General features: G+C 40.2%; 1 protein-coding gene across 4 annotated transcripts in view; it reads left to right on the forward strand.

Moving 5' to 3' along the window:
* The window catches only part of MTUS2 (microtubule associated scaffold protein 2), a 342,103-nt gene that overhangs the window by 307,549 nt on the left and 17,079 nt on the right, over window positions 1-17,475 (forward strand). For all 4 annotated transcript variants that reach the window (XM_087721256.1, XM_087721254.1, XM_087721253.1 and 1 more), the window contains 4 exons: window positions 548-614; window positions 10,696-10,910; window positions 12,097-12,202; window positions 16,233-16,306. In XM_087721256.1, the coding sequence (XP_087577382.1) occupies window positions 548-614; window positions 10,696-10,910; window positions 12,097-12,202; window positions 16,233-16,306 (462 nt within the window). The remainder of the gene's footprint in view (window positions 1-547; window positions 615-10,695; window positions 10,911-12,096; window positions 12,203-16,232; window positions 16,307-17,475) is intronic.

A 17,475-nucleotide genomic window follows, 5' to 3' on the forward strand; every position in this document is an offset into this window, starting at 1 on the left:
GCTATATTGCTTGCTTTTCAACCACATTCTGCATAAATAATAACCTCTCCATCACTCTAAGCCCTACCAACTCACTGAGTTATATTGTAGGTAACAAAGGGAGAAGGAAACACTTGGCATGCCAAATTCAGCTCATACATGTAACAAACTATAAATGCAGACACACATCTTTGTGAATATAAATTAACCGAGGTTAATTTATATTCACAAAGAGCCGAGGTGGCGCAGTGGTTAAATGCAGCACTGCAGGCTACTTCAGCTGACTGCAGTTCGGCTGTTCAAATCTCACCAGCTCAGGGTTGACTCAGCCTTCCATCCTTCCGAGGTGGGTGAAATGAGGACCCGGATTGTTGTTGGGGGCGATATGCTGACTCTGTAAACCGCTTAGAGAGGGCTGAAAGCCCTATGAAGCGGTATATAAGTCTAACTGCTATTGCTAACTATTGAGACTTAATCAGTTTATTCAATTGAATGTAGACAATGCATTAATGGAAGTACTTTGTGGGAATAAATGAACTGATGGCCTGTTTTCGATTGTTTTAAACAGAATGAAAGTGCCTTTGTGAAAGAAAAGGAGATCTCAGCTGAGCTTGCAAATGTCAAGGATGAAGTTGGTAAGTAGATGCTAAACGAGCACATTAAATATATTCTTTGCTGGTTACAGGTTTTGTTTAAAAAAACCAGCAGGATTCTTATTTCTTGTTCTGTGAGATGAGATGAGATGAATATATCAAGGCAGGTTTTATGGTTGTCAGGCAGTGGTGGGTTTCAAATTTTTTTAGAACCTCTTCTGTAGGTGTGACCTGCTTTGTGGGCTTGCAGGCCATGTGACTGAGTGGGAGTGGCTTGACAGTCATGTGACTGGATAGGCATGGCCAACTGGTAAAATGTGGTGAAACTCATTTAACAACGCTCTTGCTTAGAAACCAAAATGTTGGCTCAGAAACTCTGGCATTTGAAGTGTGCAAGTCTTAAAGCTGTCAAGTTACAAGACCCTTGCACCCCTAACCCTTTAGGAAAAAAAAAACCAGGGGTGTTCAAAGTTCACAGCTTTAAGACTTGTGGACTTCAACTCCCAGAATTCCTCCTCTCGCTCTTCATCTTGATGAGATGCGGACGGGCGCAGGGAGGGAGCTGGAACCGGTTCTAAACGACACTGTAGATTTGTGGAACCTCTTCTACAGAAGAGGTTAGAACTGGCAGGAACCCACCCCTGTTGTCAGGGGACAATAATTTATTCTTAGTGGTTGCAAAGACAGGTTTATAACCATGCACAGCAGAACCTATCATGCATTATCTTTAGTGTTCTCAGATGATTAGCTGGAAAGCTGTATTGCTTGCTTTTCAACCACATTCTGCATAAATAATATTTAAATAAATATAAAAACCTGGACTAAAACATTCACCAGTTGTGTAGCATATCAATATAATTAGACAGCAATCAATAACTAAAATCAAACTGCATCCCTAATGCAGTGGGAACAGTAGCTAATATGATCACACATACCCTTACTTTTTTTAAATAACAGGAAGAACAATAGATACTCTGATTTGAAGTAGTTGTTGCCATCTTTACTACCATTCAATTTAACATATTTAGGAGTCAAGGGGAATCCTGAAGTAAAAATGATTGATGATAGAGCTACATTGCTTAGTCTGCTTCATAAGCTTACAAATAAGAGACAGAAAGCAGCAGAAGTATCATGAGTAACAGTGCTCATGTTAGCAGAGAAATAGCACTACGATTTTAATTTTCTGGGCAAGAAAACTATCATGGTGAGACTAGAAGGAGAAAGTAATTTTAAATCAAGCTCCAGGGCTTAATTATTTTCACTGAGGTATAAAATGTAGGAGAAAAAACCCCATATGTAAAGGGTTACAGTCTTTGCTGAAAGTACTATTAATCTTTGTAGCTCCCTGTATTCCTGATTGGCAATTATGGTGCACAAACAGAAGTGTAGAACCCAGTCCTGTGCACCAAACTAAAAAGGATCCATACCATTGGGAACAAATGCAAAGAAGATTTAAGGGGGGGGGGCAGTCATTAAGAGACTGGAAACCTGTTCTTGTGAAAATGACCAGGATTTGTTGACCAAGAGAAAGTGCTATTGACAGGACTAAATGACCAGGCTCAAATATTCCCCCTTTGGACACATTACACAAAGATCCAGTTCTCTGGAAAAGGCCTAATGCTGGGAAAGTTGGAAGGAAAGAGAAGAAGAGAATGACCAGTAGTGAAGTGGATGGCCGCAGTCACAGTGGTAATGAAGGCATCATTGAAGGATCTGAAAGATCAGGTTAAGGATACATCATCATGGAGAAAATTTATCTGTGGAGTCATTTAGAATTAGAATAAAATAGAATAACAGAGTTGGAAGGGACCTTGGAGGTCTTCTAGTCCAACCCCCTGCTTAGGCAGGAAACCCTACACCACTTCAGACAAATGGTTAACCAACATCTTAAAAATTTCCAGTGTTGAAGCATTCACAACTTCTGGAGGCAAGTCATTCCATTGGTTAATTGTTCTAACTGACAGGAATTTTCTCCTCAGTTCTAAGTTGCTTCTCTCCTTGATTAGTTTCCACCCATTGCTTCTTGTCCTACCCTCAGGTGCTTTGGAGAATAATTTGAATCCCTCTTCTTTGTAGCAGCCCCTGAGATAGTGGAACACTGCTATCGTGTCTCCCCTAGTCCTTCTTTTCATTAAACTAGACGTACCCAGTTCTTGCAACTGTTCTTCATATGTTTTAGCCTCCAGTCCCCTAATCATCTTTGTTGGTCTTCTCTGCAGTCTTTCTAGAGACTCAGCATTTTTTGAAAATGTCTTGATGACATCGTAATCAAGGGGAGTTACCAGACCTACGGAATTCAGAGTATATGGTAGCAAGTTCTAATTTATACTTAGTCAAAAAAGTTTCCTGAGTGACTTTTGACCAGTCTCTTTCTCTTAACCCAACCTATCTCAGAGTTATTGTAGATAACAGTGCAAGTATGAAGCACTATGTCAGCTCCTGAGTATAACAAACTATTGTCCCAGAGTACAGGCATAGAATAATAAGATACATGGAGGCAGCTTCTGGTAGAACATTGGGGAAAGTGACTATTAAAAACCGTATATGGTAAGGACAATTTGGCAATGAGATCAGTTATCAAGGATGCTGGTGAATTTCTCTCTACTGGGTTTGTTCAGTGAGAAGCTGAATAGGCATTTGTCAGGGATGGTTTAGTTTTGGTTTCTGCACTTGGTAGAGAGTGGTCTAAAGGCTTGTTTCTAGTTCTTTTATTCTATCTCATATATTTTTGCCCCCTTTTGCTGCAAAAATCAACTCCTTATGCTTACATAGTCTGTAAGTCCCCAATCAACTTGACCATTATCCTACAATTAAAAGAGGAGAATCAATATGAAGTGGCTGCTCCAACATATATGACTTCTGTGAAACACTATACTAACATAAGTATCTTAGAAACATATTTTGAGTTAGAAAGGTAAGCATGAGGGAACAAGTATTGATTTCCCAAACTGAAAATATACTGTTTTCAAGGATTTGTCAATGAGAAATCTTTGGGAATCTAGAGATCTGAATGCTAAAACAAAATATGATCATGCATGCACATGTGTTCTTGTCTCCTTTCGGATTCAGAATATAAAATGTATAAATCAGAGGTTTTGTTTTGGCCAAAATCCATGAAAGAAATGGCTGTACCTTTGCCATTCAGCTACTACTTCAACTTACAATCTTACGAACTTTGTAACCCAGAAATGCATAACATTGTTGGTCTTAACTATGGCACTCTTCCATCCAGTACAGACGTGAGTGATATAATTCTTTGGACATTTCACTTTTCTTCCCATTATAAACAATACTGCATTTGGATTGATCTTTGCCAGTAGGTCAAATGCTCAGGGAAATCACATCAGCTCAATGCTAAGAAAACATTTGAGGGCAAGTGCTGTGATTTAACTTTCAACCATCTGTCAAACCAGTAAATGTCATTTTCCATGGAACTGACATGTAGCCTTTAGGTCACAGAGGAATTGGCCAAGGAAACAAAATTGTATCTTGGCACTCCCTTAGTAGGATGTAGTCTGTATTTTCTTATGGTGATAGCTCTACCTAGTCTTAGGTGGAGTTTCCTCCAGAAGCTTTGGCATGAGAAGTAGATATGTGATTTAAAAGTTGTAGACTTGTTCTTGGCTGAGATTTTTAACTCACCCTGTTACATAATCTCTTGAGTAATGGTTAGATAAAGCTTTATTGTGGCATTTGACCAACATATTTACACAGTATATATGATCAGATGCATACAAATAAAATGCAAACAAGTTTAAAAGCTTCATCTTTCTTTGCAACAAAAATATCATACTGCAAAAACAAGTCTTGATTTGTACAGATATGTTTCAGAACCTGCAAGTATCTCAAAACTTTTTTCTGCCACCCCTAAAAGGCCAACATCAACATACCAGATATATAATGTAGCAGAAATCTATAAAAGTATTTTGCAGACTCTTATCATGCTCATTCCTCCATATTTTTTAACCTCGACCTGAATTCTGTAGTGCCAAAGGCTTCTAAGCAAAATTCTAATTTATAACTACTGCCACAGCCACAACTCTATGTTTTTCCAAGTTGTTTTCTTTTTATATACCGAGTTCCTGAAGCCTGCAGCCTCTCCTTCCTCTGGATAGATGGAAATTTTGGTCTGGTTAAGGAGTTGTTGGAAGAATTTGATACCTATTAAATTTGGTACCAATTAAAACTATTATGAGTTCAAGGACTAGCTAAGATTAGTGGTGGGATTCAGCCAGTTCGCACCTATCTGGGAGAACCGGTTGCTAACTTTCTAAGCAGTTCGGAGAACCGGTGGTTGGAAGAAATCTCATTTTGGTTTTTTTTCCCACTTTACAGGGCTAATCCTGTAAGGAAGGCAGGAAGGAAACATTCTGGTGTTGTTTATAGCCTAATCTTTATTGCCCTACTTACAGAAACTGCCTCTCCTTATTACATTGTAACAGCTAAGGCCCATCGCTGTGAGTGATGTTGAGTTGGCCACGCCCACCCAGTCACATGACCACCAAGCCCCACCTACCCAGCTAGTCATTAGGGCAGAGAACCAGTTGTTAAATTATTTTAATCCCACCACTGGCTAAGATGTCCCAATAGTTACTATGAATCTGATTCTCGAATATAAGATTTCTATAAGTTAAGCTATCCATCTGAGGGCCTTGTGATAATGCTAAGATTTGACAGAGCAGTATTGCTGACCATGGTTATATTTTAGTGCTGAAAAATGAAAGTTGATGACTTATCAAGGGAATAAAGTATACAATAGAAAGGAAAGACACACCTTTCTTTACAACAGTGGTTCTCAACCTGTGTGTCGGGACTCCTTTGGGTGTCGAACGACCCTTTCACAGGGGTCACTTAAGATCATTGGAAAACACATGTTTTTGAAAAAATACAGAAAATATAAAATAATTTTATGGTTGGGGGTCACCACAACATGAGGAACTGTATTAAAGGATCACGGCATTAGGAAAGTTGAGACCCACTGCTTTACAACATTAAAGTCTTTGGAAAACTGATATAAAGCAGAACTTTGTTATATTGCTAATGATGTGAACCCACATTTTACCTGCTGCTTGTATCTATTTTATTCAATCTTTTTATTACAGAAAAGTCATAAAGAAATTGAACCCTGGCTCTCTTAACAGTTTTCTCAGCTTGAAAATAAAGTGCATTTGTGTAATGGTGTATAAATTGATAGGGTTTGTTATGGCAAACTTCAAGGTGCTATTAATCACCCATAAAGCCCTGCATGGTAGTGGATCCGGATACTTGAGAGACCGCCTCCTGCCAATTACCTCCCTGCGACCAATTAGATCTCACCGATTGGGCCTCCTCCGTATTCCATCGGCCAGCCAATGCCGGCTGGCAACTACAAGGAGGAGGGCCTTCTCGGTAGTAGCCCCGACCCTTTGGAACGAACTCCCTGTGGAGATTCGTACCCTCGCCACCGTCCAGGCCTTCCGCACAGCCTTGAAGAACTGGCTAGCCCGTCAGGCCTGGGGACAAGGATAGTTGCCCCTCCCGAATGATGAATGTATGTTGCTTATTACTTTTACTATATGTGTCTATGTCATTGTTGTATTTTCCCCTCCCTGATTTTATGTGAGCCGCCCTGAGTCCCCTCAGGGAAAAGGGCGGCCTACAAATGTTAATAAAATAAAAAATAAAAAAAATCAAAATCAAATGGCAAATGCTGTTGCAGAAACTAAACCAAGTTTCTAGTATGTATATAATCTCTCTCTGTAGCTTCATCCCTATCCTAAGTGTTGTGTTTTATAGAACAGTATCTCAAAATCTACATTTTTCAGCCTGCTTTTTATTGTGTTTTAGGTTAATGTACACATTGCATGATTTGACAGGTATTCTTCTGTTGGTGCAACCTATACTACGCAGTCTCGTTAAACAGATGTTTGAATGGCAAGTTTCAATTTAAAGCTTGAATGGGTTTCAATTATACTGGATTCCCAGTTCTGACTTTGAATGTATTTGTGTTTGATTGTTGATAGTTTTTATGCCACAATGACAGGTTAAAAAAAACACGAAAAGGTCACTGAACAAAATGACAGAATTATTTAAAGTAGTTAAGAAAACTAGTGAAGAAATAAACAAGCAAACAAACAGAAATTGTCAGATGAAAGATTGTGTGATCTTGTGGTTATAAAGAAAACGGTAAAGGTTCCCCTCGCACATATTTGCTAGTCGTTCCTGACTCTAGGGGATGATGCTCATCTCCATTTCTAAGCCAAAGAGCCAGTGCTGTCTGAAGATGTCCCTGTGGCCATGTGGCCAGCATGACTAAATGCCGAAGGTGCACGGAACACTGTTACCTTCCCACCAAAGGTGGTTCCTATTTTTCTACTTGCAATTTTACATGCTTTCAAACTGCTAGGTTGACAGAAGCTGGGACAAATAACAGGAGCTCACTCTGTTACGCAACACTAGGGATTCCAACCACCGAACTGCCAACTTTTCTGATCAACAAGCTCAGCCACCACATCCCTTCTTGTGGTTATAGTGTTGTGTTAAGATTGAGAAGCCTTAAGTTAAAATTCCAACACAATTATGAAGCATATTGGGATATCTTAGAGTATTTCCTGGACTGATTAAAAGATATCATTAAGTTCAGCATCATGTGAATGAGATGCAAGCAAGTTTGAGACCCAAGTGCTCCCCTTTTCTTCCCTAGCATGGTCATTGTTAGCTGTGAACAAGTCAGGATAATAAACCATGATTTCCACCTAATCCTCCTAAAACAAGCCAGAATTTCCTACCTCTGGGTTTAATAGGAAGGTTTGGTTATTTGAACATCCAAACAAAATACATATACACAAATTCATGCCACCATTTTCACTTCCAAATCTATCAGAAAGAATTTTGAATGCATTCACAGTCATTTTCACTGGTACTGATCTTGAAATTTGGGGCTCAAGAAGCAAAGATTGGCTAAAAGGAGAAGTGCCCTATCCAGTTGTCACAAGTTCTAGAATAAAAAACAAAGTCCTCATTTGCATTCCATAGAAGATGAAATGCATTCACCTATCTCTTTTTTTCATGTTTTGAGTGACTACTTGATTTTATGAAAAACCATCGGGATGATTGAACATAAAATCATCAAGCCGGTTCTGACCAGTTCCGGAGAACCAGTAGTGGAAATTTTGAGTAGTTTGAAGAACCGATAAATACCACATCTGACTGGCCCCGCCCCCATCTATTTTCTGCCTCCTGAGTCCCAGCTGATTGGGAGGAAATGGGAATTTTGCAGTAACCTTCCCCTGGAGTGGGGATGGAATGGAGATTTTACAGTATTCTTCCCCCGGAGTGGGACGGGAATGGAGATTTTACAGTATTCTTACCCTGCCATGCCCACCAAGCCATGCCATGCCATGCCCACCAAGCCATACCCTTACAAGCTCCAACAAGTAGCAGTGTTTCAGAACATTTTTGAGGAGAAAGTGCTAGCTTCTCTTCATTTTTAGCTAACTCAGAGCACAGCCAGAATAACAGAATAACAGAGTTGGACCTGGGACCAGTGGTGGGTTCCTACCGGTTCGGATCGTTTCAGCTGAACTGGTAGTGGTTTGGTGGCCTGGGTCACTGGAACTGGCAGCAACTAAGCCTGCCACACCCCTAAATTGATTCCCTGATTGGCGCCGCCATTTTATTTTTCAGTTCTGCGCATGCACAGAACCATTTTTATTGCACTGTGCATGCATGGGCAGCCCGCATCAATTGTGAACCCACTCAGAGCGCGCACACTGAGTGAACCAGCAGTAATGCCGGCCAGAATCCACCCCTGCCTGGGACCGTGGAGATCTTCTAGTCCAACCTCCTACTCAGGCAGGAAATCCTTGACCGTATCGTAAATAAATCAGTTTTAGTTTTAACATGGATTATAATGTCATATCTAATAAGAACGCTGATGATAGCCATCAGAAATTGAATGCTAATGCATGTATACTATATGGGGTGCACAATGGCCTTACTTGATTCTTTTCACTCCTGCTCTTGGTGCCAAAAATCCATTGATCAGCTTTTTCCAGAGTTATCTTTTCCTAATCAATGTCTATGGAGATTCTCAATTATGCAGATCATGGTTATCCCAAAGGTGTTTTTTTCCAAAAAGAAAAACTGGACTTTCTTGGGTTTTTCTTTTAGTTTGAAAACATTTCGCTTCTCATCCAAGAAGCGTTTTCAGTTTACTTTCTTCATCAATGCTCATACAGACCTTTATCTAGGAACTTCTGAAAATCTTTTCTCTTGATTTACCCAAAAGAACCAGGGCAGGATTCTTGATGATATCTTCTCTATTTGCTTTTGTCATTTTGTTGGTGACATAATCCAAACTATCTGATCCACTCTTTCCATTGACCTGCATATTTCCCATTACTGCCAAAGTGTATATCATTGAATTTTGAATCATTGAATCTACCACCAGACTCACTCTAAGGCCATCCCACAGTTGCCTTGACAAGTCTGTCTTCTTTAACACATGCAGAATAATGCCAGTTTCTATCTCAGATACTGCACTGGATGAAGGTCTTCAATTAATATTGAATTTTCTGATCTTCTGTTTGAAAGTTCTTCACCATTGCCATCTGACTTCTTCTGCACCAAGACATAGTTTGCATCTGTAAGTGGTTCTTATTTAGGAACCACAATTGGGACCGACAAATTAGTCATTGAGTAAAATGGTCACTAGGTAAAACCTGTATTAACTTGCTGGAGATCTGTTTTCACAGCTCAGCAATGTCCTTACTCTCTCCACTTTTTCTATTAAAACAATTTTTAGTAAAGAATTTTATGGAATAATAAAAGCAAACATTCAGATTTAAAGAGAAGAAAAAGAATAATAAAAAAATACGGAGCAAGTGAATAAACAGAAAAGGTAAATCTACATTTTCATTGCATGGAAAAGTGTGCAGGTACATTCCACCTTGCTAGTTGATAGGATAGTAAGTCTGATAATTGCCTCTTCAATATCCAATTATGCATGAAACCATATTGAGAATATTGTTGAAAAAAATGATAGCTCTAATTTATGCTACTCACTTAAAAGAGTTACACATGCAACATTAATGAATTTGTCACAGCAATATCTAGAATTGCTGCAGGTCACTTACACTCAATATTAGAAAAAGTGCTTGGTATTCAGTACATAAAGTGAAAATAAGATTTTAAAGATATTGTGTCCATAAGTTAGAGGCAGGGTTGGTGGTTTCAGTAATGATCAGAAGTGTAGAAGTGTCCGATAGCAACTTTACCTGAAGGGATTGATGTGATCTACAAATGATTCTTGGTCTCTATAAATATATTAACAGATGTGCTTCACAACCATTTAGAAAGCAAAGTGAGCCTTCTACTGATCAGTTGACTGTGTCACTGGATCAGGGGTGGGTTTCTTGCCCCGTTCCAACCGGTTCGGTTGGAACGGGGCCGGCGGCGTTCTTGTGCACGTGCGCAGTGCACGCATGCGTACTAGCATCTGTGCGATGCTCCAGCTGCTCCTGGAGGATCACACAGGCGCTGTATGCGTCCTGCGCATGCGTGGAAGCGCAGAACTCATCAAAACCGGGTAAGGACCACGGGCGGGCGCACCCTTCGCCGTTCCTGGAAGTTACTTACTTCCGGGTTCGCCGACCAACTGGTTCGCAGGGACCGCCGCGAACCGGTTGAAACCCACCCCTGCACTGGATACTCTTCATTGAAGCAGGACCGATTTATTCCATTTGTGATAATTAGCACAATCCATTTTGGCACATTTTCACTGTTTTGCCAGTGGTGGGCTTCTGCCGGTTCGGACCGGTTCAGACAAGCCAATAGTTGCAACCTGCAGGGGGGGTCAGCCCACCCATCTGGTTGCAATCCCGTCCTATATCGCTGTGTTATTGACACTGCACACATGTGCAGAAGGCGTGCATCAGCAAATTGCCATGTTTTTTAACCCCCGCACACATGCGCGGAAGGCGCACACACATATTTCCAGTGCTGGGCGAACTGGTTGTTACAGTATGTGATGCCCGCCACTGTATTTTGCTGAATGGAATCTCCTGCATCTTTATTGTTCAAAGGAATCAGTTCACTCCTGACTTTTCTGCAGATCCTTAATGTGTGGTCCTTCTGTCTTCAGCCCTCAATACAGGGAAATACGAGACACTACAAAAAGAGAAGGAGGAGATGGAAAAGAAGTTTGAAGGAACTGTGCAGAAACTCACTTGGCAGCAACAGGAGGAGCTCCTGGCCCTTGAAGAACGTTTGCAGTTACAGTACAACGCTGAACTAGCACATGTGCATGAGAACCATCAGGTCAACCTTGAGAGACTCAAGAGTCAGCATCAGGAACAGGTTAGTCACTCAGTGTAAGCTCACATGGGAGTAACTATGCTCCATGATTTGACAGGCAGGCTGTATTTCCGTACATTGCAGCTAAAACACCTTTGTTAATCACAGCGCCATATATGTGTTTGAAATAGGTACTGTTGGTTGGAGGATTTAATATTGTGGATGATGGGGATTTCCTGTTTTAAACCGGATCATAGCAGAGCCTTTGGGAGGGGCGTTTCTTGATCAGACCAAGCTGTGTGATTGTGTGTGTGTATCAAGGCTGTTTGGCGGTTTGGGAAGGAATCATGAGTAGTGCCCAAAGCCGTGGCACGACAAAACCGCGGTCCACTAAAGCGCGCCCGATTAAAGCGCGTCGCTGACGTCAGCAGCAGCACGACAACAAAGACCACGGAGAAAAAAGGGCGCTTTAAAAAGCGCTTTTAAAGCAAGCCGATTCACGTAAAGGTAAGGGTTAGGTTTAGGGTTAGGATTAGGTTAAGGGTTAGGGTTAGGTTTAGGGTTACGTTAAGCGTTAGGGTTAGGGTTAGGGTTAGGTTAAGGGTTAGCGTTAGGTTTAGCGTTAGGTTAAGGGTTAGGTTTAGGTTTAGGTTTAGGGTTAGGGTTAGGGTTAGGTTTAGGGTTAGGTTTAGGGTTAGGTTTGGGGGGGTTAGGTTTAGGTTTACGCATTAATTTTAGCTTTACCGCTCACAGCGTGCTTTTTTCGTCACGCTGTGATGACGTCAGGTACGCGGTTTCGTCAAGCGCGCTTTAGTCGACCGCGGTTTTGTGGTGGAACCGCCCAAAGCATATTTCCTTATTATGGATTATGGTTTGAAGAACTAATCCTGGTAAATTGGAGCCAGCAGCAGGGGCAGCTGGATTGTTAAATTGATGGGTGCATGGATTGGTTTACAAATATAATCAGTCAAAAGATTCATATATGTCATCCATGAACAGGCTAGTTGAAAGGTGGGTTGGAAGAAAATCTGTTGGTCAAGTTTTGACTCCTCAAACAATTGCTTTTCTCACTGTTAAGAGGAACTTGCTGGAAAAAAAATGTGTTTCAGGTGTAAAAAAAACCTCTACTGGATTACATCTATCAAGTGCAGTTTTCATAAGATCTAACTGTTCTCTTTCTTTAAAGTTCTTTTAAAAATACCATAGCGAGTTTACTTCTTCTTATATTTGTTTTTTGTTATTTGAAAAGGTGGATGACATTGCAGCCACTCAGGAAATGGCAGTATTAGAGATGGAAAATAGCCACGCGATTGCCATTGCAGAACTTCAGGAAGAATATGAGCACAAAATTCAAGGTAATTCTGCTAACTCAGCAAGCACTCATTCTACCATTTTAGATGGTGATCCCTGACCAATCAATTTGAGTTTGTGGGATGCCTTCCTCAGAAAAGTTCAGGAAATTATATGATACTATACAAATTTGCAAGTGTCAAGCTATAATTCGGTTATTTTATTTTAATCTCAAGTGCCAGATTAAAATCGGGCTATAGTGTCAGTGGTTCCCAAACTTGGCAACTTTAAGATTTGAATTCTGGGAGTTGAAGTCCACAAGTCTTAAAGTTGCCAAGTTTGGGAACCACTGGTCTAATGGTTAAGGTACCAGGCTAGGAAACTAGAGAGTGTGAGTTCAAGTCCCACTTTAGTCATGAAAGCCAGTGATTTGGAGCCGGTCATTCTCTCCCAATCCAACCCTCCTCATATAGTTTTTGTGTGGGAAATAGGAGAAGGAAGGGGTATTGTTCATGTCCGTTGCCTTGCCTAGAGGCAAGATAGAAATAAATACAGAAAATCTAACTTCTACAGAAAGTCACCACCTAAAGGAATGAAGAAGAACTTTACAATTTAGTCAATTGATTGTATCATAAACAAATGGCTATAAATAAATGGTCACTCCTATAATTAACCCCAATCTGATCTATGTATTCTGCCTTCTTTGAGATGGACTTTGAAATGAAGTGTGTACTGGTGATAAGCATGTTTGTTCTCTGCAATAAATAAGATTGTTTCTCCTGGCTGCCCTAATACTTTTTAGTTTTCGAATAAGGGTCTAATGAGCATCTGGAAAGTAGAATTTGCAGTCATTAAGAATGTATTCAATATCTTCAGTGGCTGGTTTCTTTGACTGGGACTCCATAAAACCTCCCATGTCTTACATTGGAACCCATGTGTTCAAATTGATTTCTAAAATGTTGCTTCTGAGATGTTGGTGCATATAATGTCAAATATTTTTATGACTTGGAAGCTGGCTTGTGTTGAGCCAGTCACTTCAGAACTTACAATACAATAGCAGAGTTGGAAGCAACCTTGGAGATCTTCGAGACCAACCCCATGCCTAGGCAGGAAGTCCTATACCATTTCAGACAAATGGCTATCCAACATCATCTTAAAGACTTCCAGTGTTGGGGCATTCGCAACTTCTGGAGGCAAGCTGTTCCACTGATTAATTGTTCTAACAGTCAGGAAATTTCTCCTCAGTTCTAAGTTGCTTCTCTCCTTGATTAGTTTCCACTCATTGCTTCTTGTTCTACCCTCAGGTGCCTTGGAGAATAGTTTGACTCCCTCTTTTTTGTGGCAACCCCTGAGATATTGGAACACTGCTATCATGTCTCCCCTAGTCCTTCTTTTCATTAAACTGGGCATACCCAGTTCCTGCAACCGTTCTTCATATGTTTTAGCCTCCAGTCCCCTAATCATCTTTGTTGCTCTTCTCTGCACTCTTTCTAGAGTCTCCACATCTTTTCTACATTGTAGTGACCGAAACTGAATACAGTATTCCAAGTGTGGCCTTACCAAGGCATTATAAAGTGGCATTAACATTTCACGTGATCTTGATTCTATCCTTCTGTTTATGTAGCCTAGAACTGTGTTGGCTTTTTTGGCAGCTGCTGCACACTGCTGGCTCATATTTAAATGGTTGTCCACTAGGACTCCCAAGATCCCTCTCACAGTTACTACTATTGAGCAAGGTGCCACCTATAATGTACCTGTGCATTTCATTTTTGACTTGACACATTTAAGTGCTGCAATATTCATCTTGGGCAGCCATATCAATAATACTTTTGTTTGAAGGCTTCGTTGGCCTTTAGAACTGATTGGACTAGAAATTGGATGGAGAATTCATATTGAGAAATGACATTTGAAAGTTGGGTGGCCCAAATGTGAGGTTGCCTGTTGTTAAACTGCTCTTTAAAACTCTTTGAGGTTGCTTGTTGTGAAACTGCTCTTCTGGATCCAGGAACCTATTCTTCAACCAGTAATTGAATATTTTAATTACAAAACAGCTTGTATGGGGTAAACCCAACTCTGTCCTTACTGAGACTATCCCCACTTGAATTGTTCCATTGATGTATAATTGTAAGAGTCTATAATGAATGTACATTGCAACTGCCTAGATTTTATTTAAATATAAAGAAAGCTTCCAGATAGTTAGGACTCTACAATAGTGGACCAGTGCTTACTAGGGTTGTGAGTTCTCCATCTCTGAAGATTCTTAAAGGTTGACCAGCCACATCTCAAGGATGGCTTAATACATTACAGAATTTTGGACTAGATGATCGTTGTGGTTCTTTCCAATTCCAGTGTTCTGGCATTCTGAGATTCTGTATCAACTTTTGGGATTATTATCCAAGAAGCATTTTTATTTGTACTGATAACATGTCTCTTATTTTTATTTTTAAAAGCCATTCATTCAAAAGCTATTATTGTAAAAAGAAAATATTTTGATTAGATGCATCATTATATTGCACTCATTTCTCACCTTGTCCCTCTAAATATTTTGCCTATAATTCTCAAAACACTTAATCATTGATCATGCTGATAGGGTTTTATTCATCCAAAATATATCCTACCATCAGAAATCCATATTAAACAATTCACAGCCAAATTCCTTTTTTGCACATATTAGTACTGAGCTATTGTCTCAGCAGAGCTTGCTAGGGGAATCATAAAAATCGCTCCAATATCTTTTTGACTAGCAGTTTTATTATGACATAGTTTCCCTAGCAACAGCTTCTACCTGGGGACTTACGATCTGACAAAATTGGGCAGGATAAAGTTACAAGCATTGCAAATGGCCCACTAAGATTAAAGAAGCTTTATCTATCCAAGAGAGGCACTGCTTTACAAATAAATATTTAGCAGCAACTGAAAAAGATAGAATATTATTAAAAGCATTATTATAATTTCACTTTCATAAAGAATACAATCCTGATCATTAAATATCAATACTGCTTCTCAATTATGTCATTTTCTAACCATCATTATTAATATTTTTCAAAATATTTTGAGGTATATTAGATAGGGATATTTTAAACAGAGATATTTTACATCTCTGTCGTGAACGTTACTGCTCATTCTTTAATAAATAAAATTCCATGTCTTGTCTAAACTTTGATGGTTTTTTGAAATAATTGTAAGAATTAATAGAGTTTGCTCCTCTCCAATCTTGTGAGGTTTATGCAGTAAGATTGCCCTCTTGTGAGTGAATTTAGCATTGAAACAGGTTTTTATTATTTATGAAGTCACGAGCTTATAGCAATTAGTTGGGCTATAAAATTTTAACACATGGCTTATTAAACCACAAATTACTGAGGGTCAACAAAATGTCATCAATATTTAAGAGGAGGGGCGTCTTTCTACACTGTATGGGCTGTCAGCTAAGTTTACAATGGGAAACTTTTTTTTTTACTTTATTGTTAAAAATGAAAGTTGGTCATGGTGCAGCCGTCTTGGCGTTATCTCCGCCATACAAAACTAAAGTCTAACACGAATATCTTATGCATTCCACATACATTACTAATTATATACAGATACTTAACCCCTTATCAATGTTGCATTTACCTAATATAATACATCAGTGGTGAAATTCATTTTATTTTACTACCTGTTCTCTGGGCGTGGCTTGGTGGGCGTGGCAGGAGAAGGATACTGCAAAATCTCCATTCCCACCCCAGGTAGCATTTGCCGGTTCTCTGAACTACTCAAAATTTCTGCTACCGGTTCTCCAGAATCTGTCAGAACCTGCTCAATTTCACCCCTGTAATACATATATTACATCTTCTTTCGATCTATACATCCTTGTTTTTTTCCGTTCTGACTTCTATTCCTCAAATCCAACCATTGGTAAAATCTATTCCAAATCTCTTAGCTATACAACGAGAATCTTCTAAATTCACTAGATCACAGTAACTGAATCAACAACTATTCATTCAACAGTTCCAAATTTTAAAAACAAAACAATTGTCATTTTCATTGAAATCATATTAAAATGCAAAAATTGGGCGTGCTCGTGAAATATGTGTGATTTTTTTTTCAAATCCCCTCTAGAAATGAAGTCTGCTCATGAGCAAGAAAAAAGAGAACTTGAAGAAAGTTTTGAAAAGTTGCGCTTGTCACTCCAGGTTAGTATTTTATTCATGTGCTGGTTGACATTGTTGCTTGCTATATTATGTGGGTCTCCTGGAAGAGCGAAATTCTTCCAGCAGTTCAAAAGCAGGAGCATGAAACAGACTCTAAAGTAACTTGAGGAGGACTCTAAGGAGCGGTTTGTGTCTGTTATAATGCCTGCTGGTTTAGCTTTCCACCAGCTGTACTTGTCTACTATTTCCCTGAGTAGTGCTATGAGACCGCACACAGTGGATACTCAAGATCAAACAACATAAAGTTTAAAGGCAGAAAATGAGGAATATGCTGGAAACAGTAGAATAAAATAGAATCAGGGGTGGAATTCTACTGGTTTGGACCAGTTTGGGCGAACCATTACCTCCGACTATCAGCTGGGAGCAAGCCAGTTTGTTCTGATTTTCCAGTCGCATCACAAGGTTCAACCTCCCTTCTGTGTGCAGGTTCATTGTTGTCTCGAATGAGACCAATCACTGTTTTATCATCTGCAAACGTCAGTGCTTTAACAGAGGGATCTTTTGAGATGCAGTCATTGGTATATAGAGAGAAGTGGATAGAGAGCACACATCCTTGGGGGTCTCCTGTGCTGATTGTACAGATATCTGATGTGATTTTGCCTAGCTTCACCTGATGCTTCACCTGATGTAGTTCTGGACACTACAGTCTAAAACAGACTTAACTGGAGCAAGTTCAGAGAAGGGCTAACAAGATCACAGAACGAATGAAGGCCAAACTCTATGCCTGGGATGGCGAACCTATGTCACACGTGCCACAGGTGGCACGCAGAGCCTTATCGGTGGGCACGCGAGCTCAGCTCCGGCATGCAGGCATGCACTGGCCAGCAGATTTTTGGGCCTTCTGGGCCCACCAGAAGTCAGGAAACAGGCTGTTTTTGGCCTCCGGGGATGGGGAAGGTTGGTTTTGCCCTCCCCAGGCTCCTATAAAGGTTGTGAGGCCTGGGAAAAGTGAAAAATGGACCTTCTGGTCCAACCAGAAGTCGGCAAATGGGCCGTATTCGGCCTCTGAAGGGCCTTGTGGGGGAGGTCTTTTTTGCCCTCCCCAGGCTCCTAGAAAGAGTCTGGAGCCTGGGGAGGGTGAAAAATGGGTCCACCGTACCATTGCATGCCAAAGCAAGGGGAACACGGGGGTGTCACACACGCATGCGTGG

This window comes from Thamnophis sirtalis, unplaced genomic scaffold (assembly GCF_051295495.1).
Source record: "Thamnophis sirtalis isolate CommonGarterSnake01/CBP01778 unplaced genomic scaffold, rThaSir2_p1.2 scaffold_8, whole genome shotgun sequence".
In the NCBI taxonomy this organism is placed as follows: domain Eukaryota; kingdom Metazoa; phylum Chordata; class Lepidosauria; order Squamata; family Natricidae; genus Thamnophis; species Thamnophis sirtalis.